Source organism: Nycticebus coucang, chromosome 19, assembly GCF_027406575.1.
Source record: "Nycticebus coucang isolate mNycCou1 chromosome 19, mNycCou1.pri, whole genome shotgun sequence".
Lineage (NCBI taxonomy): Eukaryota > Metazoa > Chordata > Mammalia > Primates > Lorisidae > Nycticebus > Nycticebus coucang.
In genome coordinates this window covers 15975869-16000917 of record NC_069798.1, presented here as the reverse complement: position 1 = coordinate 16000917, position 25049 = coordinate 15975869, and the positions used below count along the sequence as shown (strand labels likewise).

The 25049-nt window shown below is 42.8% G+C and overlaps 1 protein-coding gene across 9 annotated transcripts in view; it reads left to right on the top strand.

Moving 5' to 3' along the window:
* The window catches only part of OSBPL1A (oxysterol binding protein like 1A), a 206440-nt gene that overhangs the window by 112393 nt on the left and 68998 nt on the right, over window positions 1–25049 (top strand). For 6 of the 9 annotated variants that reach the window (XM_053571974.1, XM_053571976.1, XM_053571975.1 and 3 more), the window contains one exon: window positions 6177–6339. The exons of 2 other annotated variants lie outside the window; for them this stretch is intronic. In XM_053571974.1, coding sequence (XP_053427949.1) covers window positions 6177–6339 — 163 coding nt within the window. Of the gene's footprint in view, window positions 1–6176; window positions 6340–18869; window positions 18892–25049 lie in introns of those variants that run through there. One more of the 9 variants, XM_053571977.1, reaches the window with a different exon arrangement.

Genomic DNA, 25049 nt, shown 5'->3' with positions numbered 1-25049 from the left:
TCTCGCACTTAACTGTGTCTGACATTGAGACCCTGGCCGTCCCTGTTTCTTCTGCAGTTTTCTCAGGTTAGGTAATGGAGATTCTGTCCTGACAGTTGCTTGGGCCACTCCATGGAGCTGGCCTTCATTCCTCTTTTATACTAGGTAGTCAGTCTGTCAGCAGATCCATCTAGGCCTTTCTTCCACAATATATTCCTTATCTGACCACTTCCCCAACACTTCCATTGCTCTTACCCAGTTGTTGCAATAGCCTCTTAAGGGATCTTTTTTATTCTGCTATTTCCCTGCCTCCCCCAGTTCCGGCATAATAGCCAGGGGATCATATTTAAATGTAATTGAATAATGTCACTCCTGCTTCTCTTCTAGCAGCTTCCCATCTTACTCAGAGGCAAAGCCAGGGTTCTTTGTACACCCCTCCCTCATCTCAGTCTCCTCTATCACATCTGCCTTGGTCCCTGAAGCGGTTTGGGTCTTAATTTATTATGTTTTCTTACATATTCATAAATGAGTATCATCGTGTAGTGGTAGGAAGGACTGAAATAAAGATTTCAGGAGCATAGGGAAATTAATGAAAATCCAGAAATTTGATGTGGTGAAGGCATTCTGTAAAGAGTGTAGTATACTGTAATGGAGATTTATTTCTGAAATACTCACTTGTGCCTCAGACATGGGATCAGGGCTTAATTTCCCCAGACCCTGGTGGGGATAGTAACCCAGCCTGGTAGTGGATTTGGAAGTAAGTAACATTGGCCATTTGCGTTTACATGGGAGCTCCATCCTCCATTGAACAGTGTGGTAGTGGTACCCACACCTTTTAATCCCTGTATGGCAATTATAGGGAGTTACCTAAAACATCTTGAAAAAAGTTTAGAAATGAGAATCTGGTTAGTCCTGTGACCACAGAAGTAAAGTGTCAGTTGTTCCTTAACTGAGGAGTAAAACTAGATACATATTTTTATTTATTTTATTTTGTTATTTATTTAATTTTAATTTTATTTTATTGGCTAGAGTCTCACTCTGCGGCCCCAGGCTAGAGTGCTGTGGCAAAAGCCTAGCTCATAGCAACCTCAAACTCTCAAGTTCACGCAGTTCTCCTGCTTCAGCCTACTCAGTAGCTGCGATTACAGGTACCTGCCACACCCCCTGGCTAAGTTTTCTATTTTTAGTAGAGTTGGGGTCTCTCACTCTTGCTCAGGCTGGTCTTGAACTCCTGAATTCAAGACATCCTACTACCTTGGCCTCCCAGAGTGCTAGGGTTACAGGTGTGAGCCACTGCACCAGCCCTAGATAACGTTTTTTAGCTCAAGATCTAGTACTTAGACTCAAGCTAATACATTTGGTTATTGCAGCTTTCCATCAATAACACCAACGGTGGTGGCGCCTGTAGCTGACATGGCTAAGGCATCAGCCACATACACCAGAGCTAGTGGGTTCGAATCCGGCCCGGGCCTGCCAGACAGTGACAACTACAACCAAAAAATAGCTAGGCATTGTGGCAGGAGCCTGTAGTCCCAGCTACTTGGGAGGCTGAGACAAGAGAATTACTTAAGCCCAGGAGTTTGAGGTTGCTGTGAGCTGTGAGCTACCCAGGGCAATAGCTTGAAGCTCCGTCTAAAAAAAAAGTAACATCAGGGCGGCGCCTGTGGCTCAGTGAGTGAGGCGCCGGCCCCATGTGCCGAGGGTGGTGGGTTCAAGCCCAGCCCCGGCCAAACTGCAACAAAAAAATAGCCGGGCGTTGTGGCGGGCGCCTGTAGTCCCAGCTGCTCGGGAGGCTGAGGCAAGAGAATTGCCTAAGCCCAAGAGTTAGAGGTTGCTGTGAGCTGTGTGATGCCACGGCACTCTACCAAGGGTGATAAAGTGAGACTCTGTCTCTACAAAAAAAAAAAAAAAAAAAAAGTAACATCATTGGCAAAGAAGAAAGGAATAAGGTTCATGCTGTTGAACTGACCAGCGTGTGGCCAGTTGAAAGAGCTATACAAGACTGACCATAAGGCTAAAATTTTACCTGTCTTATAATTGGATAATTGCACATAGTGTTCTCTGAGTCCTCCCTTAGTGCGGTCTTTGCCAGATTTAGTTCCTATCTCTGCCTCATTTAGCTTTTGTGAACCATAGGTAAATAACAAGGCACTTTCTAAAATGAAAAGAGAAGATGAAATGTGTGTAAGCTGGCTAGCACATGACTTTTTCAGAGTGCTAGATTTTTTTGCTGGCATCCATTCACTTTGGAAGTAGTCACTGTGAGATTCACCTTCTAGAATGAGATTAAACCAGAGGAAAGATTGCCATGTTGAAGTGGTTGGAGGAAGCAGACTCCTGGAAAAGCTAACCTTGTGTCGTATCAGTCTGTAAGGGACTGCAGACATGGAGCAATGTTATACATTCACTTTTAAGCATATGGTGGTTCACTCCTTAAGTTTTTCCAAATAAAAAGTATAACATTGATTGTATATTGATTTTTGTTGTTGGAAAATCATAGAGCTTAGGGTATATGTTTTCCAGGTGATTTTGAAAGACAAAATATCAGCCTTATTCTAGAAAAGCTCTTACTTAATTATAAACACATCTGTTGGAGTATACTAGTTCTGTGAAGTAAATTCTTTATTTCTGTAATAGTAACAGGGATAGGGCCAGGCACGGTGACTCACACCTGCAATCCCAGCACTCTGAGAGGCTGAGGCAGGTGGATTGCTTGAGCTCAGGAGTTCGAGACTAGCCTGAGCAAGAACAAGACCCCATCTTTACTTTAAAAAAAAAAAAAAAGAAAGAAAAACTAGCCTGGCATCATGACAGGTAGCTGCAGTCTGAGAATTTAAAAAGCTTAATGATGAATATGCATATATTGATACATATTATAAATGAAGTATTGTATATGAAATTACAAAGAGGTTTTGCAGCAAAGATACAGTTTCTGCTACAAAATATTTTCTAAGCTAGGAACTGAGAATTTAAAAAATAGTTTAAAAGTAAGGTGAATATTACGTATATCATGGAATACTATTCAGCTGTAAAAAATGGAGACTTTACAACTTTGGTTAACCTGGATAGAGTTAGAGAACTTCTCTTTAGTAAAGTATCACAAGAATGAAAAAGCAAGTATCCAATGTGCTTAATACTAATATGAAGCTAGCAGATGAAATAATACATGCCCACACAGAGAAAAATTTAATTCAAGGTGGGGAGAGGGGAGGGGAAGAGGGGAAGAAGAAGGGGTATCGGTGCGCTCCCACTTAACGTCAGAGTACAGGGCACACTCTCCTGGGTGTGGGACACAATACGACAGATGCAAACACTGTCACCTAGTAGTTTGTACCCTCGTATTAATCTGAAAAAAAATTTTTAAAGGTGAATATTTTCTAAAGGTGTACTCTGTGTATCTTTATTAGCAGTTCTGCCCTAATTTTTAAAGGTAAGATTTATCTTAGGTATTTCTGAAGTATTGAGACTGTAGATTTGGAATTACATTGTTCCAGTGATTCTTCTAAAGGACTAAGAAGTATTAGCTGCAGTTAAGTATGCTCTGAGATCTTGCAGGCAATGAGAGCTCACTGCTAGCACAAGTTTCCGTGATGTACACTTACAATCTCATTTACGTCACTCACATGATGGGAGAAATTGCCATTTTGTGGATATTTTTATGCCTTCGTATCTTGAGTGCAGAAAATCTTGTTAGGCCTGAAACTAATAAAAGTGCACTCGGATCAATGAAAAGATAAAAACAAGGTAAGAAGTAGAACCATGGTTAGAACTTCCTCCTCTGCCTTTCACTGTCAAGAACAAGTGAGAACAGATACAGATGTGGTGAAAGGGAAGAGACGCTTATTTTAGATGGATAAAGGATAAATTGCATTTTGAATAAGATTTTATTGAGAGGATTGGATATTTTTGGACCTTGATCATTTATTTTGCCACTGCAATCTGATAGATGAATTGTTGAAATGGATACATTTGTCAAATAGAGAGGATAAACTCTCATATTTAAAAGTTCAGAGGGAAGGGGATTGGTGGGATTACACAGCGGTGCATCTTACAAGGGTATATGTGAAACTTGGTAAACGGTCTGTAAAGCTAGTGAATGATGCCCCATGATCATATCAATGTACGCAGCTGTGATTTAATAAAACAAAAAAAAAGTTCAGTATCTATAGCACCTTTGCATTTTGATGTTGGCAAGGCTTTAGCTTTTTAAAGCTAAAAAGAGAAGATAGGCAGGGGCGAAAGAATTTGGATCTTACTGCAGTGTTGATTTTGGACTCTGCAAATGTAACAGTGCTGAGAGCTCTTTCCTATTCAAAGAAAAGATCATTTTGGACATTCTACTCAATTTCGTAGTCCTTGATTAACCCATTGGATGGAGGAAGAACTTTTTTTGTTTTTCTTAAGTTGACTCTAGCCATAATTCAGGCGTTTGCTCCTTAGGAGATACAATTTAGTATAAATATTAGCCAGTGTTCTCCAGTATCCTAAAACTGAAATTATGTAAGTATTTAATTTTTTTCAGTTTTGCTTGTCTTCTTACCATTTATTTCTATTTTTATTTTATTATCACAACTCTAATAATCTTGTATTGATAAACACCAAGTGTCTGTGGAGTGAAACTATTCCCAGGGTAGTAAGGGTTTAACCCTGTTTTTTTTTTTTTTTTTTTTTTTCTTTTGGCCGGGGCTGGGTTAGAACCCGCCACCTCCGGCATATGGGACCGGCGCCCTACTCCTTGAGCCACAGGCGCCGCCCTTAACCCTGTTTCTTTACCAAACTTAACATTTCAGCATAAGTGTAAGTTATATCCAGGACTTTTAGAATGTTGTGCCTGATATACAGCTTGTCGGGGACACAGGGTGCTCTGGAGCCAGAACAGAGGAGGGAGAAGCTTCATGCTGGGAGGCCATGGGGTGGAGAGTGGGGGGTGGGGGGCAGGAGGTGTCAGGAAGGGACAGTGAGTGATGCTGATGGGAGGTTGCGAGAGGGTCTGCAAAGGTTTTAGAGGTCACCCCCTCAAGTGTTTTTCAAACTATTGGAATAGCCCCTGGGTTTGGGCCTTGAGGGGACCTTGGGACTCAGAGGGGAAAACCAAGACAGTGGGCTTCTCATCAGTACTTAGTATTCCCCACCACAGTTTTGCTTTCTAAAATGTCTATTTTATGTGTTGGGGTTATACTGGAGACAGAAGTTCTGCTGTTTAAGTGGGGGAAAAATTTCGAAGACCACTGAGTTGAAGACTTTCGATTAGATTATCAGGTGATTTAGTGGAAACCACTTATTTTATAGGAGAGGAAGCTAAGGAACGAGAAACTTCTGAGAATACATAGTTGCTATGTATGCCACTGGCTCCCAGTTTTTCTGGCTTTTGTTGACAGTGCATATTGACTCCAGAAATTGAGCAAGATTAAGGAAAAGTAGTGAATTCCAGAGTTCAGATACAAAAATAGGTGAACTGTCTATACCAAAACCAACCTATTTAATGAAGCGTAAATTACTTGAATTTTAGGAGATTTTGGTCAGCCCAAAGATGGGATGGAAGTTCTCGAATCAGACTGGAGGAATCCATTGTGTCTGCAAAGGGCGAAAGATCAAGCCAGGGTTTGCCTTTTCAATAAACTGATTTTTTAATGTACTAAAGAGGTAAAATGTGGAATTGAAAACAAAATATGGAGTTGAAAATGGAAATTAAATGTTTATAGTCATCGCCTGGCAACTTGTTTCCTTCGAGGTACCAACTATTTTAGAAGTAAAAATAGAGGATTTTATCTCTTGCTTTATTTGTGGTATATGTTTTAATGTTTAGAATGGTTTTAATTTTTCATTTTGTAAAACCAGTTTCATAATTTCATGATTAATGTTATGAGAAAAATATTCCTTATTTTTAAAAAAAGTTCCTGTGATTTCTGAATTGACTAATGTTCGTCCTCTGCCAGGATCCTGACCATTTGAGCTGAATTTGTTTGCTAGTTCTTAATCTATTTTCATTAGCTAAGCTGTTGTGAGAAAAGGCCCCGTGGGAAGAACAAAATTAGCTTAGTAATTCTGCTCATTCATCCATGTGTATATAACATGACTGTTTTCATTTCTGATGTTGCAGTTGAACTGAATCAAAAGCAAATAATTTGCACATCCTCTGAGTAAGCCTCTGTCTCCTGTCACTCTGAAGTCTTTTTTGTATGCCTGTTTTCTTCTAGGTGAGGAATTTTAAATTGGAACAGGAACAAGAGAAAAACAAAATTTTGTCAGAAGCACTGGAGACTCTAGCCACTGAACATCATGAATTAGAGCAGTCTCTGGTTAAAGGATCTCCACCTCTGAGCATCCTTAGTGAGGACGAGTTCTATGATGCACTGTCAGGTAACTGCCGTCCTTCCATCTGTACTGCTGGTGATTTAGAGTCCACCACCTAAACATCTTTTTAGAGCATATGTTACCTTGAGTTTCCCAGAATAAACAGAGGTGTGTCCGTATAGCTTCCCAAATTACCTTTATTTGGTGTGTCGTGTTATTAAGGCAGGAGTCTGAAAGTTTGGCCTGCAATTCATCCCTGAATCTGTCTATACTGAACATGTATGCTATGCTGGGATTGGAGTGCTGGTAAAACTGCCCACACTTGATCTAGTCCTTTATTTGTGGACTATTTCTTGAATACCTCCTACTGCCAGGTGCTGTCACACGTTCCAAGGAGAGAGAAATCGACAGTTTCTGTCCTTAGAGAGTTTTATAAAGGATGCAGAAAAGCACTTCCTTATAGTACAGTGTGCTAAATGCCACGGTGGAGGTGAGACCTCCATGTAGCTTGAGAAAAGGAGGGGCTTAGCTTTGTCTCGGAAACACAGGCGGAAGAACAGTGTAGCATGCCAGCGGGAACGCCAGCCAGCTGTGTGACCTGGGCACGTTCCATGACTTCTCTGGTTCACAGTTTCCACATATTCTGAACAGGATAATTGCGGCATGCATCTCAGCGGGCTGTGTGATTAACCGGGTTGGTATGTATACATAGTGCTTAGAACAGTGTTGGGTGGTACTCAGTACTAAAAATGGGAGAGGTGTTTGGAAAGTTGGGATTGGCTTGGGAAAGGACAAACTGCTAAGTCGTTTTAACCTTTTAGGAATTTAGTTTAGAATTTTTGAGGTAGACGTGAGTGGAGGAGATGAAGGGAACAAGCAGGGCAGTGGTTGGGCATCAGTGAGTCCAAGAGGACATTGAGCATGTATAGTTATTGGGTGTCACACAACTTGACCGTGGAAGCAGGAAAACTCAGCGTGTATGACGCAAAGGATCGAATTTGTAATAGGAAATGACAGCGAGGATGCACGGGAAGAGGTGAGAACCAAAGATCAGGCGCAGGAAGTTAAAATGGTCTGAGAATTAGGACAAGGAAGATGACGTTGGTAGGATGGAGACAGATAGAGAAGAGAGTCAGGGTATAAGATGAAGAGGATCAAATAGGAATTTATTAGTTAAGGGTGTGCTAGAAGTAAACGAAGGGTAAAAAGTAATTTTAATAGCTTAAAATTAGGCTACGGAACAATTGGAGAAAGATTACAGTGACAGTGGTATTGTCAGTTGCTTAAGGGATTTGTGAAGAGTCAGTCTTATTGGGAAGAGAAAGGTAGGATTTGAAAGGGGTGGAATGGGTGATAAGAAAAAGGAAGCGTTTAACACAAGTGAGGGTGGTGGGAGGGGCAGTGACTGCGGCTGTCACGCAGTCCTATAGCAGTCCTTCTGTGTGCGGCGTCCCAAAGGGAGGGTTGCAACGTGGATTAGCTCTAAGTACATGAAGGTCTGAATGTAGAAGAGCCCAGGTACTTTAGTTGCTCATCTTCTGTATTCTTTAAAATAAACTTAAAACATTTTTATTCAGCCAGGTGTGGTGGTTCATATCTATAATTCCAGCACTCTGCGAGGCAGAGGAGGGAAGATTACTTCAGCCCAGGAGTTTGAGGTTGCTGTGAGCTATGATGATATCACTGTACTCTAGCCAGACTCTGTCTCAAAAAAAAAAAAAAAAAAAAAAGAAAAGAAAAATTAAAAAATCTCATGTTCTAAACAATTCAATGTAAAGGTACTTGCAGATCCTGTGACGTCCTCCCGTCACCCCGTGTCTTGGCTTGTCACTCTTCCTCTCCCTGATGCTCTTATTAGCAGCCTGGTGCACTGTCTTCGAGACCTTTCTGAAGTACTCACACATACTTGCGCTGTGTACGCAGGGAATTTTGTTTTAAAATTTCAGGTTAATGTGAGGGTACAGACAACCAGGTGACAGTCCTTCTTGTAGTTTGTCCCACACCCCAAAGGAGTGTCATACACCCCTACATTGTGCCCATTGACTGGGAGCACACAAATCCCTCTCCCTCCCCCCTCTTCTCCCTTATTCATTCCCCCTCCCCCCAACTTGAATTGAAATGAGTTTTTCTCTTATATGGCATGAATTAGGTCATCTGTTGGCTTCATATTAGTATTTAATACATTGGATATTTGCTTGTGATACTTTACTAAGAAGAATGTGTTTTGGCTCCATCCAGGTTAATACAAAAGATGTAAAGTCACATATATGGCTGAATAGTATTCCATGGTGTACATATACCACAGTTTACTAATCCGTTCCTAGGTTGATGGGCATTTAGGTTGTTTCCACATCTTGGCGATTGTAAATTCAGCTGCGATAAACAATCTAGTACAAATGTCCTTAAGATAAAATGATTTTTTTTCTTTGGGAAGATGCCCAGTAGTGGGATTGCAAGATCAAATGGGAGGTCTAATTGAGTTCTTTGAGGATTCTCCATACTTCTTTCCAAAGAGGCCCAGAGATTTCTTTTAAAAATCATAAATGAAGTAGCTGTATAATTGTCCTGACCTGCTTTTTCATGTGAAAATTTGTCTTGGAAGTTTTTCCTGTTAGTATTACAGTTCTAGCACATTCTTTTTAAAGGTTGCATAAAAGTCTGCGATACAGTTAGGCCACAGTTTCCTTAAGTGTTCTCTTCTTGATATAGTGGCTGTTCTTTCTGTTTCTCAGTCATTTTTTAACTCAGCTTCTGGGAGGAGATAACAAGAATGATAGTCTCTGTAGTCCCTATATAAATAAATTTCATCTCAAGTACTAGTTCAGATTGGTCTATAGTGTCTGCTGCCTTATGGATTGCTGTGTTGAGAAGGATCCTGGGGCCAAGTCCAAGAGCCTGGGCTCATGAGTACAACTTACCCTGGTGGCAGGACAGACGCTAAGCATTTGCTCCTCTTCACCTTGAAGGCCCACCTGAGTTTTGTTACATTTGCCTAAATAGAGTAGCCCTTCTGTAGCCACTCCTGCTATTCCCTACTACAAGTCTTGGGAATCATTTGTTACAATGTAAAAATTGCATTAAAATTAAGAGACAGATGCCCTTTGTTTAAGTCTTGATTTGCCGCTGAACCAGCCACCTAATTCATTGAGATCCTAAAAGCCATTGTTTGGGAATGATTTTATCTTCCCACTAAGGCCTCCTAGCATCAACCTCCAGCCCACTTCCTTCTTAACTTGTGCTACAAGAGAAGAAATGTCCCCCCTTATGAAGGCCATCCCTTCCTCCTGTTTGAGTGCGCGTCTCTTTGTGCCTTATCAAGGATACTTCTGTTACTGCTTCCTTCACTGACTCTTTCAATACTGTATGATTTTAATACTGACTTGAAATTACAGTCTTAGTTTGCTGTTGCTGCTGTAATAAATTACCACAAAATTAGTGCTTTAAAAAAATGCAGATTTATTCTCTTATAAATAAAGAGAGAGAGGTCAAAAGTTTGGGAGGTTTGGGAGGTCAAAAGTCTTAAAACCAAAGGCTCTGCAGGGCTGTGTTCCTACCGAAGGATCTAGGAGAGTTTCTTTGCTTTTTCCAGCTATTTGAACCTGCCAGTATTCTTTGCCTCAAGGTCTCATCCATGTCTTTAAACCTAGCAGGGTGACATCTTCCAGTCCCTGATTCTGACCCTGACCTTCATCCTTCCTTGGTGGGGACCCTTGCGATTATATTGAGCCCACCCAAATAATCCAGGACAGCCTCCTCATCTCAGGAGCTTTAGCTTAATCATATACAGGCAGTCCCCAAGTTACAAACACCCAACTGATGTACAACTTACACTTATGAATGGAGGCTGTTACAGGTAATAGCTAACGTACATAAAATTCAGCTTAAGAACAAACCTACAGAACCTATCTCATTTGTAACCTGGGAACTGCCTGTATCTGCAAAGTCACTTTTACCAGGAGAGGTAACATACTCACAGGTTCCAGAGAGTAAAGCATGGACTCCTTTGAGGAGCTGTTATCCTGAACACCACAGTTTCCAAATTTGTGTCTCCAGCTCTGACCTCTTGCTGGAGACTTATATACTCAGCTGTCAGCTTGACGTGTATAAAATGAATTCTCGATCTTCTTCCCAGATGCTGTTCCTCGTGGGGTTGGCCTCATTTAGTAAATGGACGTTCTTGTGAAACACTGAGCACAACCTGTCCATTCTGCCTTCACGTCATACCCCGAAGTCATCTGTGTTCTGTTAGTGCCAGGGAGTGGTTAAAGGTGCGGGTGCTGGAGCTGAGGCTGTCGATACAACGTAGTTCTACCAATTCCTGTACCTTGCGGAAGTTATTTCATCCCCCCCCCCATTTCTTCATCTGCAAATGGATCATACAATTATCATGAGGTATAAATTAGTATTTGTTGAGTACGTCAAACAGCCCTGGGTGTATTGAGGATGTTAGCTGTCATTATTGTCACCCGAGCTGCCCTTACTGTCCTCTGGCCTCTGACCTGACCTCTGTGCTCTAGCTTTGCCCTGCTGGAGTTCATTCTGTGTATACCGTCCACAGGGTCCTCTGTATGATCACATCGTTGCACCCACCACCTAAAATCTCTGGAGGGAGCTCACACTCCTTTATCCTCCAGGGCTCCCCACAGTCCTGATGGTACCCTGTCCTCGCACTCCGCTTGTCTCTCTGCTCCCTCTGCTTCCCACACTCGGGTCACACTGCTGCCCTTCCACCAGGCGCAGACATACCAGTGATGAGAAACTGTATAACCCCCGTATCTCGTGTGAAGCTTGATTTCAGTCCCTTAAATGACAACAATAAATTAAATCAAGCCTATCCAATTATTGAGAAGATGTGGAAAAAGTTGTTTTTTTTTTTCATAAAATCTAGGCTTTATCATTTTGTAGGAAAAAGATTTTTAAAGACATTTCTTTTAAAATATTTTAAAATTATTTTCACTAAATGTTTTATCTTTTTAAAAAAAGTTACTAACTTAACGTCACTTTCTCTAAAGTGAAACGGTACTTTTATTTTTAATCTAAAGCCCAGGTGGTTTCCTGTTTCCATGTCCCTTTAAGCTTTTTCAAATAAGCAAGATCAATGGACATTTACTAATATAGGGGATGAAACCTTGGTGCAGTAGTGTAGGATAATAATTTTTCCAGCCCTGCAGGATCTCTTGAGAAAATTATTTTTGTAGTATGCTCAGTGACTGAAACTTCTGTGAAATTCCATAGAGCAAACAGATTCCTTTTTTACAACGTGGATCCATTGTGTAAGATTATTTTGAAAAGAAAAATGTAAGAAAGCATCACATTTTGTCCTTATTTCATGTGTGTGTGTGTGTGTTAAGGCATGAAGTGGGTATGTCAAGTAAAATTTTGGATATAATTGTAAGTGAACACTTCCTGGGAAAAGGGTTAAACAGTCAGACATATTGAAGAAAAAAAAAAGGTTTGATGAGAAACCAAAGGCTAACTGGTTCTGTGGAAAACATTTATTCTGCCAGAAAATCAAGTTGCAGAAATACTTTCCAGAAGAAAGTGGTTTTCTGCATATTTCTGCCCTATCAGTTTCACTTTTACTTTATATCTCGCTATCTACCAAAGCACTTAAACTTCTCCTCCCTGGGTGGTCTTTTCTGACTGAGCCAGGCAGAATTCATTTCTTTTTTTGGCATTTCTTCAGTTTACACCTCTTTTATAGCCTTACTTTGTGTTTTACTTGTCTCTTTGGGACACGGGGGTGGGGTGTGGGGACCATATCTGGGGACCATATCTGTTTACATCCCTGAAGTGCAGAGTGCATAATCATACTGCTAAGTTCTCGTTGCAGGCAGGTGGTTGAAGAAATGCTGTTGATATTTCTGTCCTCTCTAAAAATATATTGGTATTCAGCAAAGAGCCCAAGATACTCATGCTGATTTCATGCATCTGTATTCCCCACTTTGAATTCTGTGGGGGCAGAGAGGAGGGACGAGCGGCCAGGGCAAAAGCAGGAATGAGGAGGTTTTAGAAGATAGGGAGCTCAGGATCTGCGTGGAGCTGGGAGCCTGCTCACCTGGAGGGAGAGACGAAGAGGAGCTAAGGGGGGGGAGTGAAGTCGCATGATTTTCTGAGTCTCTAATAATCTTCTAAGGAATTAGTTTTGAAACATTTTTTACCAGTTAAGTAAATAATTTCATGGTTGTTATTCTTTACTACTTTTCTGAAATAGCAGTTTCATGGAAAATTCCTGCTCTTTGAATATTATAACTTCAGGACGTATTGTTTCTCTCACTGTGCGTTCACTTTCCTTTTTAGAAACATGTTGAGATCAGTTGCTCTGGAAAGGCTTTCTGGCCAGGTTTTCCTCTTAAGGCTATTTTGGTTGAAATGTGCATGAATAATGCATGAAATCCAATAGTGTAGACTGGCAAAACCAGTGGATAGTTATGTCGTGAAGTTAAAACTGGTTTTAGCATTTCTCAGTGGTATGTAAGGGTAGATCTTTTAAATTATGTCTGAGTTGAAACTTTCAAAATAGAGGTGATAATATAATGATTTTGGTTTTATGTGAAGACAGTAACATGGGAACTGTTGTAACCTGTGTTAAATAAAGGTTAATCCAATAAGTATAGCAGATAATGTTGAGAAAAGTCATAACATCTTCACTGATATTTTATGTATAGAAGGTAGAGGATTGGACCAGGGTCATTGGTGTTGTTGGTAAGAACTCCAAAGTACATTGTGATCATTTAGCAAGACACAGCTCACACTGTCCTTATATTCCCAGGCCCAGTAATTTCTCCTTTTGTAGTTTGTTGTTGAAATAGCTTTATGTTTCTTTTTTTTTTTGTAGAGACAGAGTCTCACTGTACCGCCCTCCGGTAGAGTGCCGTGGCGTCACACGGCTCACAGCAACCTCTAACTCTCGGGCTTACGCGATTCTCCTGCCTCAGCCTCCCGAGTAGCTGGGACTACAGGCGCCCGCCACAACACCCGGCTATTTTTTGGTTGCAGTTTGGCCGGGGCCGGGTTTGAACCCGCCACCCTCGGTATATGGGGCCGGCGCCCTACTCACTGAGCCACAGGCGCCGCCCAGCTTTATGTTTCTTATCTGTTCTTTTTCTTTTTTTTTTTTTTTTTTTTTTTTGCCGGGGCTGGGTTTGAACTCGCCACCTCCGGCATATGGGACCGGCACCCTACTCCTTGAGCCACAGGTGCCGCCCTGTTCTTTTTCTTTATCTCTTTTCATCTGGACCTATCTAGAACTTAGTGATCTCATCCACCTCTGTATTCCTAACATTTATATCTCTGTTGCTCACCTACCTTCCCCTCCTTTTTTCCTGAGACAAGGTCTTGCTGTAGTACCTTAGGGTGCTGTGGCGTCATCAAAGCTCACTGCAGCCTCAAAATCCTGGGCTCAAGTGATCCTCCTGCCTCAGGCTCCCAAGTAACTGGGACTACAGGCACATACCACCATGCCCAGCTAATTTTTTCTATTTTGGGGAGAATTGGGTCTCGCTGTTGCTCAGGTTGATCTCGAATTTTTGAGCTCAGGCAGTCCACCTCAGCCTCACAGAGTGCTAGGATTACTGGTCTGAGCCACTGCGCCCAGTCCTCCAGTGTCCCTTTTATTTGACAATTAGTTGTATATGCTGATGCATTCTTCCTTTGAATCTTACATAACTTTTAATGTATTTCTTCCTCATCTCCCAGATAACACTGTTGTGTTGTTTACGGGCAGAAACCTTGTATTAACTTTTATATTTCTACTACTAACTGGTACAAAGCAGGTTATTAATTAGTTGATAGGATGTTTAGCAATAAGCAGTGGTCTCCACCCTTTTTGGCAACAGGGACCATTTTCCTAGAAGACAATTTTTCCATGGCCTGGGGAAAGAGAAGGGGATAGTTTTATGATCATTCAAGCACATTACATCTTCACTTCAGATCACCAGGCATTAGATTCTCACGAGGAGTTCACAGTCTAGATCCTTTGCAGGTGCAGTTTACAGCATGGTTTGGGCTCCTTTGAGAATCTAAAGCTGCTGCTGATGTAACAGGAGGCAGAGCTCAGGCGGCGAGGCGAGTGATGGGCTGTTTGAAGGCTTCACTCACTTGCCCACTGCTCACCTTCTGCTGTGTGGCTCAGTTCCTAATGGACCATGGCCCTGTACTGGTCCAGGTGTTGGGATAGCAAATTGAGAATCAGAGAATGTGAAGCACGCTCTACACGTGGTATATAGCACAACATTCTGGGGGTGTCACAGTAGTGGAAGGGACTCTTAATCTAGTTATATGTTTATAATGTTAAATAATTACACAGCGGCTGACTCATGCGTGTTTTAGGTACACAGGAGTGAATGAAATACATTCTTTACATTTTGGGTTGACGTTCTGGGATCGTCTTCATTTTAAAAAATGTTTTTATTGACTAAATAAATGTACCCTTAATATGTATTGTAAAACCATGTGACCGACTCTGAGCAAGAGTGAGATCCCATCTCCTCTAAAAATAGAAAAGCCAGCTGGGTGTGGTGTCGCACGCCTGTAGTCCCAGCTACTCAGGAGACTGAGGCAAGAGGATCCTTTCAGCCTAAGACTTTGAGGTTGTTGTGAGCTATGATATTATGGCACTCTACATAGGGCACAGACTTTGTCGCAAAAAAAAAAAAAAAAAAAATGCATTTTGTATTGTCTGGGCATTGAGAGGATTTTGGTAACCAAATATTTTTCTTGAGTGCCCTATAACAGGTGCTTTGTTAGGCATGGGGATACCAAGCTAAAGAGATCCAGTCCCAGAAATCGGTGTGTTTGTAATCAGGTGAGGGGGCAAATACTTGGTAGATAATGACAGTGTAAAGTGAAAAGGGATCTGGTCCTTCAGTCCTCTGCAGCTGCTCGCTCCCAAGATGTCAGACCATAGAGCAGCAGTTCTCAACCTGTGGGTCGCGACCCCTTTGTAACAATGAAGATACATGGCGGCATTAGGGAGGTCGAGAACCCCTGCCCTAGAGTTTACCTTTCCCAGTAACTGTCTTCTCTGTAATCTGAGTTTCTTTCATCCACAGCGTGATGCCTCCCTCCTGTCTTCGACCCACTTTCTCTAAACCCTGCTCCAGCATTTCTTTGACCATACCCAGGCATCTGCTGCACCTTTCCGCATCTCTCCTCACCAGGCTTAGGCTGTGTGGGGCCTCACACAGTCACTGTCCTGCCTCACCTTCTCTGCTCACACTCACCTGGCAAACTCTCGTCTGTTCTTCTCCCCTTCCACGCCCGTCCTCAGGCAGCTCGCTGAGGCTGGAGACACACGCAAGCCCACGCTGCCTGCCGGCCTCACTGTTCCCTTCTCTCGCGCCTTGGCTGCAGCCCAGCAGTCCCGTTAGGCTTCTCTTGTCCCTGCTCTCTACATGCCGATTTCATACTTCCTACCTCACCTAACATTTCTAGTATTTTTTTCTTTCATCCTGCTCCATCTGAGGACATTGTTTGTGTCACTGAGAATTCCTTTCTAGTTGCAAAGCCACCAACACGTGAGCATGTGTCCCCATACCCTGCCTTGATGAACAAGATGAACGTTACGTCCCTGACTGAGGCCAGGCCCTGTGCTCACGCCTCCCGGCCCCTCTCGCCCACACCAGGGCATCATGCGGTTCCCTCTGCCTGCCAGGCAATCAAGAGTTCCTCCACCCCATCAGCATATCTTACCTTAAAAAGAAAACTAAACCTTTGACCCCACACCCCTTTCCTTCCCCAATGCCCTCCTTGAGCATTCTCCGTTAGTTCCCTCCGTAGTGCCGTGGTTTCTGGGGATGGGGTCATGGCCATGGTTGGCAGAGCATCCTTTCTCAGTTTCCTTCTTTCTTCCCAGCTCACCAGCATTTAACGCTGTCAATTATGGCCTCCTCCTCAGAACACTTTATACTTGGCTTCTAAAATTCTACTCTCACTTTGTTTTGCTCATCTTTTTATATCCTGCCAACTTTCTGTACTGGGGGAGGGTCCCAGGGCACAGCCATCGAACCTCTTCTCTCACTTACTCCCTAACTCTTGGTACTGACGTGTTGTCTGTGGGCCAGTAACATTGGCATCACCAGAAGTGTGTTGGAAATGCAGAACTCAGACCTGGTGAGTAAGAACCTGCAGCTTTGCAAATCCCTAGGTGATTCTAGGCTCATTAAGCTTGAGCAGCATTGCCTTAGATGACCTCTTCATGTCTTGTGCCTTTAAACCTCATCTGTTGTAATAATTCTGTCAATTTTGTATCTCTAGGCTCGTTCTTCCCCACTGGAGGTCAGATTCATAATCCAAGTATCTGCTCAATATGCTCATTTAAGTGTCTAATGGGGTCTCCTAAATGTCTTAAAATTTCCAGACAAGAACCTTGATTTCTAGTCACAAGCCTGCCCCCTCTATAATCTTTCCAGTCACTTAGGCCAAGGCTGAGAACCTTGGATTATCCATCCCAGACGCCTTTATTGTTTTCCTCATACCCCACGTTCAGTTCATCAACAGATCCTGACAGGTCCCCTAATTTCTTTGCCATCACCCAGGCCCCGGCCCTGCCACCTCTCGCTTGGGTTGTTACCTAGCTTTCTAACTAAGTCTCTGCTTGCAACTGCCCACAGCATTTTCCACACTGAATTCAGGATGCCCTTTTCAAAATGTGGGTCAGTACCCACTGATTCTCTCTCTACACAGAACCCCTGATGGCTCCCTGCGCCCCGCCAGCTCTTGGCCTTCTGAGCGCCTCCTGCAGGTCTCTGCTCCTGTAACTTCCTGCCCCTGGAGCATTCTCAACCCAGACGCCTGCAAGGCTGGCTCCCCAGTCCCTTCATTGTCCTGCAGTGTGATACCGAAAGATGGGGACTAACTATAAATACAAATGAACCTTCACTCCCTCACCCGTCACTCACCTCCTAACAGGCCACCAACTGGCCAGGGAGACCTTCCCTGTCATTTTCTATCCTTTTCCTTACCTTGTTATGATAATTTTTTTGGAAATAGTGCCTCTTACATAATATGTATTTGTTTATTAGTTCTCCCATGGCATAAATACTAGCTTTCTGAAAAAGGAGAGAATTGATATATTTCTTTCCCTAAAATAGTGCCAGACAAAGAAAGAGGTGTGTGGTAAATATTTGTTGGACAGACAAGTGAATAAGTACCACCCACCCACAGGAACCAGGTATGTTAACGGGAATTCAGAGGAGAGGCAGCTGAAAAAACTGGAGAAAGCATCACAAAATAAACTGCTTTTGGGGTGGCGCCTGTGGCTCAGTGAGTAGGGTGCTGGCCTCATATACCGAGAGCTGAGGGTTCAAACCCGGCCCCGGCCAAACTGCAACAAAAAAATAGCCAGGCGTTGTGGCGGGCGCCTGTAGTCCCAGCTACTCAGGAGACTGAGGCAAGAGAATCGCCTAAGCCCAAGACCTAGAGGGTGCTATGAGCTGTGATGCCACAGCACTCTACCGAGGGTAACAAAATGAGACTCTGTCTCTTTAAAACAAACAAACAAAAAACGCATTTAAGGAGTGTTTTGAAAGGTCAGTTTGAGCTCTTCAGACAGATAAGATGCAGGGAGAATATCTTCTGGAGGAAGGAAACACGTGCAGAGTAGAACATTGTTTTCAAATCTGTCGTGAAAGAGGGTGTGGCTAAAGCAGGGTGTGTGTGTGTGTGTGTGTGTGTGACTGTTTTGGATGTTGAGGGGCAGGGACAAGAGATAAAGCCAAGTGGGTGTTTAGGACCAGCTTGTGATGAGTCTTGTTATAAGATCGTCCTGAAGGATTTATATTTTAGTGTATAGATGGTGGGGAGCCAACAGAAGTGTGTGGGGTCATGGCAGATTAGTGCTTTAGGAAGTTTTGTTCTCTTAGTAAACATTTTGGTATTCTTACAGTGTGCTTGCATTATACTAAGAATTGGCAATTCAAAGAAAAAAGCATGCTCCCTTCTCAGAAGTTCACATTGTAGTAGTGTACTTGTATTTTAGAGTAGAGGTTGATTTGAGGTCCCAGTTCCTAAGTGCGATGCCAAGGGCTTGCCCAAGAGCAGACGTCTTTGAGAAAGGGAAGTTTCACTGCTTTCCCTTTATTGCTTTAGATGGCACACATCCTTCTGAGCCCTGCTGTCGGGGCAGGGGCTGCTTCCAGGAAACCTGGCTGACTTTCCCCGCTTGACCAAATTCCCCGGTAGCTCTTTTGGCACATGGTGCCTTAGCACTTCTCCTGAAGTTATGTACTAGCTGTGTGACTTTGACTTTTTGCTTCTTGCTAGTCCTGCCATTTGGCCAGACAGGGTGAACTTCCAGAGAAGCAGAGGCAGTAAATAATATTTTAAGATGCATTTTAGGGCAAAAGTAAGTGAACTTAAGGAAGTGCATCATGGAGGATAATATGCTTAGGATTCCCTTTTATGCACTGAAAATTCCTACTTGGCCCACAGCATCTTAAACTCTTGTGTGGTGGAAATTGAACGTGGTCTCCTGTTCTGCCTCTTTCTGTAGTCCTGCTTTGGTTAGTGGCACTGCCACTCACACATTGTGGAAGCCGCAGATGTGGAAATCATCCTTTACCCCAGCGGTCCCCAACCCGGGCTGCAGCCCGGTACCAGTCCGTGGCCTGTTAGTAGGTGAGTGACAGGTGGGGAGTGAAGGTTCATTTGTATTTATAGCTAGTCCCCAGCATTCGGGTTCTCACAGGAGCACAAACCCTTCTGTGAACTGCGCATCCGAGGGATCTGGGTTGTACACTCCTGAGAATCTGATGGCTGATGTTCGGAGGGGGAGCTGAGGTGGTGATGCCAGTGCTGGGACTGGCTAGTTGCAGGAAAACATGCTCAGGGCTCACACTGACTGCATTATTGTGAGCTGTATCATTATTTCATTTTTATTACATTGTAATAATAATAGAAATAAAGTGCAGAACAAATGTAATGCCCTTGAATCATCCTGAAACCATCTCCCCCTCCTCTGCTCCATGGAAAAACTGTCTCCCAGGGAACCAGCCCCTGGGGACCACTAATTTGCTCCCTTCTCCTGTTCCCCTCTGCTGGACCTCAGTATCTAGTCTCACTTCTCCTGTTCCCTGTATTTTCTCCCCCAGTATTCATTTCCAGAGCCTCAGTCCAACCTCCCTCTCCTTCTGACCCCACAGACTGAGACAGGGCCTCCTGGCAGGCTTCTCTGTCGCTGCATTTTGTCCCTGTTAGCCGTCTTTACATGCATATTGTCGGGGGTGGTAGACTGAGAAATGGCCCCCCAAACATATGTCCATGTCCTAATCCCCAGAACCTGGAAATATTACCTTCCTTAAAAGACCAGATCTTTGTAGTTGCGTTTCCCTTAAGGATTCTGAGATGAGATGATGGTCATAGCTCATCCAGCTGGGACTTAAATGCCATCACCAGTAACCATACAGGACAAAAGCAGGAGACAGACAGAAGAGAGAAGCCGACGTGAAGATGGAGACAGAGATGGGAGTGGTAGCTGATGAGTATTTTTGTACTTCTGGACTCCAGAATTATGAGACACTAAATTTCTGTGCTTTTAAAACACCAGATTCGTCATCATTGTTACAGTGGCCATGGGAAGTGATACATTAGGGCTTTCCGTGAAGTGTAAACCTGATTTTCAGTCTCTGGAGAACTGCCCACTGACTCCATCACCCACGGTCAGAGCCCAAACTCTGAAATCTGACCCACTTTTATGCCTTATTTCTGAGGCCCATGTCTTTTCCCTCTGGCCACCCTCCGTTCTAGCTGTGCCAAAAATAATCTTAACCACAAACCTTGTTCTTTCAGGCCTTGGCACTGATTTTCCTTTTCCTGGCACCTGCTGTTCTCTCTCCCTGCCTTAAAGCCTCATTCGTCCTGCCCAGGGCAGCTCAGATGTCATCTGTGCCTGGAAACAGGACCCTGTTCCTCGGCGCATTCTTCTCCTTCCCCCCAACCACTTAGTTTATACACACATCTCTATATGTGTCTTGCGCTAGATTGGACTTTGAAAACTTGGAGGGCACCAGCTGTACGTCATTAATTCTTTTTTTAATTTCAAATTAATATGAGGGTACAAATTTTTAGGTTATAGTGTGTTCATTTCTAAGATAAAGTTCAAGTTGTAGTTGAGCCTCCACCCGGGGGGCGTGCCAAACACCCTCATTGTGCACGTTAGGTGAGACCCACCGTTTGCCCTCCCGCCTCCCCGCTCCTCTCCCTTCTTCCCCACCCCCCTTGCTAGACTGTATTTGTGTTTCATTATTCATGTGGGTTTTCTCATTAATCTTTGTAAACTGTTTCAGCAACTAGCACTTTACCTGGTGTGTGGTCAGTGCTCAGTAAATGTTGATTTGTTAAATTGAAGTCACATGAAAATATTTTGTTTTCTAAATATGGATTATTTTGTAACTGGCCTTTAGTTCTAGAACTATTTTTTTGTAGAGTGAATGCATATGTGACCTTCCTGAAATAATGTTGAAAAGGATGTTAGCAAGATAAATTGGGAAGCTCTGGCTTTAGTAGTCTAAAATAGATACAAACAAGAGTTCCGGTAGCCCACACACTGGTTTGTATAATTCTCTATCTCCGATCACATGTGCAGATCTCGCAAGTTGTAGAAAACATGAAATTTAGTTGCTTGGGTACAAGCCAATAGTTTTAAGAAACTCTGTCGCAAGAAACACTATGCCATTGGGTTGATTTTGACCTTGGGTGTCAATCAGGGAAGATATGTCTAGAATGTCTCTCACTCTGGTTGCTTGCTGCCAAGACTCTATTTCAAGTTTTTATAACTTCCCTAGTGAATTACTGTGGCAGGCCCTTCTGGATTCATCCTGATTTTTAGTTGGTAATTTATTTTAGGTATGGTAAGTTTTGTTTATTTTCTTTGTCCTTCATATTTCTGAGTTTATGCAACCGTACCTTAAGGCCAAATAAAAACATAGCACTGGTATTTTAAGCTGTACCTTGGGTTATTTTGGACATTTTTAGAACATGGCTAGTGTGTGGGAAACCCTAAACAATAAAGGTATTAAATTGAGCGTGTCTGCATTTCCTGGCCATTTTCTGCGACCTGGAGTAACAAGAGGAAGAGTGACTTGGACGTTATCCACTGTTTGGCCACATCTTGATCTTTGTGCTCTTTGTTCTCAGGCTGGTTTCCAAAGGTCATGTTAAAAAAGTACTTACCAGGCTAACTTACAAGAGTTATTGGCATGTTAATATTTTGAACTTTCTAGCATCTTCTTTTCAGCCTTTTAATAGAAGGAGTAATTAATAAATCAGCACCTGAAAAGTTTGCTCATTCAAAAAAGTAGCATAGGAGTTAGGATCCTTTTAATTCTAGAGTAAAGTCATAGTAACCCAGTTGCAGCCATTGGCTTCCATGCTATTTTGACAAGAAAGAGGACTTTATTCAATGTGAAATGTGCTTAAAATAATTATAAGGCTAATACGGAGAAGAGCTTTAATGATCTGGGTTGTTGGAGACTTGCTACATTGAAATAAATTTTGTTGGTTTTTTAGCCATTTATTATAAAAATAGAATGAAAACTCTGAAAACGAAATAATCCTTCTAATTTAATGAAAAATTTGTTTTTTGTTTCCTGTGCGAGAGTTATCTGCAGCTCAGGCAGCACTTTTTACGGTGCACACCACGTGAGTTGTATGTCACCCATGGCATACTTACTGAGTTTGTTTCTCAGAACTGAGTCTTTTGTCATTCCACAAGTACTTAGCTGTGTATGGAGTGGACCTTGGGAGGTCCAGGATGAGGACCTCTGAATCATACCCCCTAAGTTTGAGCAACAGTGTTACACTGTGTGGTTCTTATTGATTTCCTTCAGAACATTCACACAAAAACATTCAAAGTGAAATATGCAATTGGAAGTTGGTGGTAAGAGAATATAGACTTGGGCGGGAACAGGGCTATAGGAGGTGGGGCCGATCTGCCAATTGACAGTGAAGACAATGAGTAAAAGTTTCACAGCTTCTGAAGGCCATGGGCTCAAAACCTGCATGAGTTAAATACAACTCATATGGGAATTAATGTGCCCATACTACTGTTTTAATTGAGAAATCAGGTAGAAATTCTACCTCTGGTGCTTCTCCATAAGCTAGAGTGTTTATCTTGTAAAATATAGTCAAAAGAAAAAATTTTTTTAATAGTCAAAATTTTATTCTGATACTTTTTCTCTAAAATATGTGTAATTGTCAGTTAACTCATCTGAATTCTTTTGGAATAGACAAACCCACTAGTGAGTACATGCCAAGTCATTCCACTTCCCGTCATTGTTCAGGGCTGTAAAGAGTCTTCTAATTGCCCATCAAAAGTTCAGTAAATAATGTAGGGCTGTCTCATAAATCCCTTGCCCTGTTTTCTAGGGGTCATTGAAGTATCCTGACAATTTTGGGTAGCTCTGTTTATTGTAGAAATATATGTATTTGTCAGGGGAAAATGCAGTGGGAAATAAATAGAGTAATGAAAGGCTAACATTGTCTGCAATCTAGCTGTGTATGTCGTTAAAATAAGTTTCTTCTACATTTAAAAATAGATCTGAAGAAAAAACCGATTTTGTTTCCATATGCCATTTGTTCTTGGCATTGAGGTGAAAGTCTACAGGAGCAGAATATGATTCATGCAGCCGACATGGTCGCTGTTTGGTTTGGATTGACAGGTTTTTGTCTGTATGCTCGGGTTTCTGTTTTTGTTTTATTATTGTTATTGTTTTCATTACAGTAAAATATGTATAACATAAAAGTTACCATCTTAGCCATTTTTAAGATACAGTTCAGTGGGATTAATGTGCAGCCATCCCCAGAACTTTTCTGTCATCCCAGCCCCACTGAGCACTGACTCCTCATCCGTCTCTCCCTTTGTTTGTGTGTTTGAAAGCTTGAGTGTTAGGGCCTTGTGCTGCAATCAGAGAGTGCTGTTACCAGCACAGGGGAGGTATTAAGCACATTCTTATTACTTTATGCTTCCCATTAAGGCAATAATAAATTGCCCAGGCAGATTCGATGTGTGTGGGCAAATTAATGAGCCCACAGTTGTAAGACTGAATTATCAGAGACACTGAGACCGAGGACTGATTTACTTTACTGGGAGATGTGAAAGTGACTTCTGGGGATGGGCTTTGACTTTGATCAGTAAACCTCCACAGTGGCTGTGTCCTCTTTGGTATTTAGAAAAACATGTTTGAATTTAAATATCTCTAGAACTGTGGGCTTCCACAGGAAACAGCATTACACTGAAGGCAGACAGACCGGTGTGACCAAGGCTGTGAAGGGATAATCCGTCAAGGTTGGTTCCATCTTACCAAGAAAGCAAACCAAACTATTAATACTACATGTATTTAAACAAATTCTTTAATGTTTAAATATTACGGGTCCATAAAAGTTACATATCTTTATAAGGTGCCTGTGATGTTTCGATCCAGGCACCCAGTATGAATTCATCCAAGCAGGGTCATCGAGGCATTCATAACTTCAGGCATTTACCATTTCTTTTCTTTCTTTTTTTTTTGCAGTTTTTGGCCGTGGATGGGTTTGAACCCGCCACCTCTGGCATATGGGGCCAGCGCTCTACCCCTTTGAGCCAAGGCGCTGCCCATTTCCCATTTCTTTGTGTTAGAAACATTCCATTCCACCCTAACTTGTTTAGAGTCACTCCCTGCCTCTCCTGAAGAGCATTCTACTGTCTCCATGTCATCAGTTGTTTTTTAATATTAGCTCCTACATGTAAGTGAGAGCGTGTGAGATTTGTCTTTCTGTCACGCTTACAAGTACTTGGTATCTCTCAGTTCATAGTTCTAGAAATCACTGAGGTTTCATTTTTAAGCAGCTAGTCAGTTTTCATCTGAAAGGAGCGATAAATCACGTCATCGATCATGTTTCCTTCTTTGCCTCTGAAGCTGCCAAGCTCAGAGATTGTGACTTATCTCTAGTGAGTGTGCAGAACCTCCTCACATGTACTGGGAACCAACTCAGTCCTTGCTTCATTTTATATTACCTTTGTCTCATCATCTGCCTTTGGCTTCTACAGAGCTTACATAGTCAGCGTCGTGACCAACTCATGGCCTCACCGCCCACTCCCACCCAGGGTCTTCCCTGGACCCTTTCTGAGTGCTTTGTTCCTTTCCACATTGGACCTTGCTATTCCTATCGCTTGGGATAGTGCCTGGATCGTAGCTCTTTCCTGCTCTCCACTCCTCCTCCTGGTCGGCACACCTGACTCCATGATCACCCACACCCTTCCCTGTTGCACCGTCCTCCACTCTGTAAAGTTGATTGATGCCACCTTTTTGGTTCCCTCCCCTCATTCAGTCTTCTGTTATTGTATCTTGGAAAATATAATGAACTCATGCGTTCACAGAACAGTCTGCTACTGCTAGGCCATGGTCAGGGACCAGGCTCACGGTTCTTTGAATCCGCACGCCTTGCACGTGATACAGGGAAGGAGGAACGAAGGAGCCAGTGGAGAATTAAGAAATGACTATTGGACTTTGCAGTGTGGGGGCAATCAGCGACCTTTGTCAGAGCCCTTCAGGGGAAGGATGGACATAGCCTGATTACAGTAGAGTGGGGAGGGTTTGGGAGGAGGTTGGCAGGAGTAAGGGAGGCGGGAGCAGGTGAGGCGCAGGAACAGGGAGGCAGAGAAGAGCTGCGGGGGAGGAGTGGGGGAGGAAGGGGGTCTGCCCTGCCGTCTGATGGTGGTGCCCCGGGGCACACGCAGCAGGCCACGCAGGTGTTCTTGGAGGGGCTGAAAGAGGAGATGGTAGCTTACAGGCCTTCAG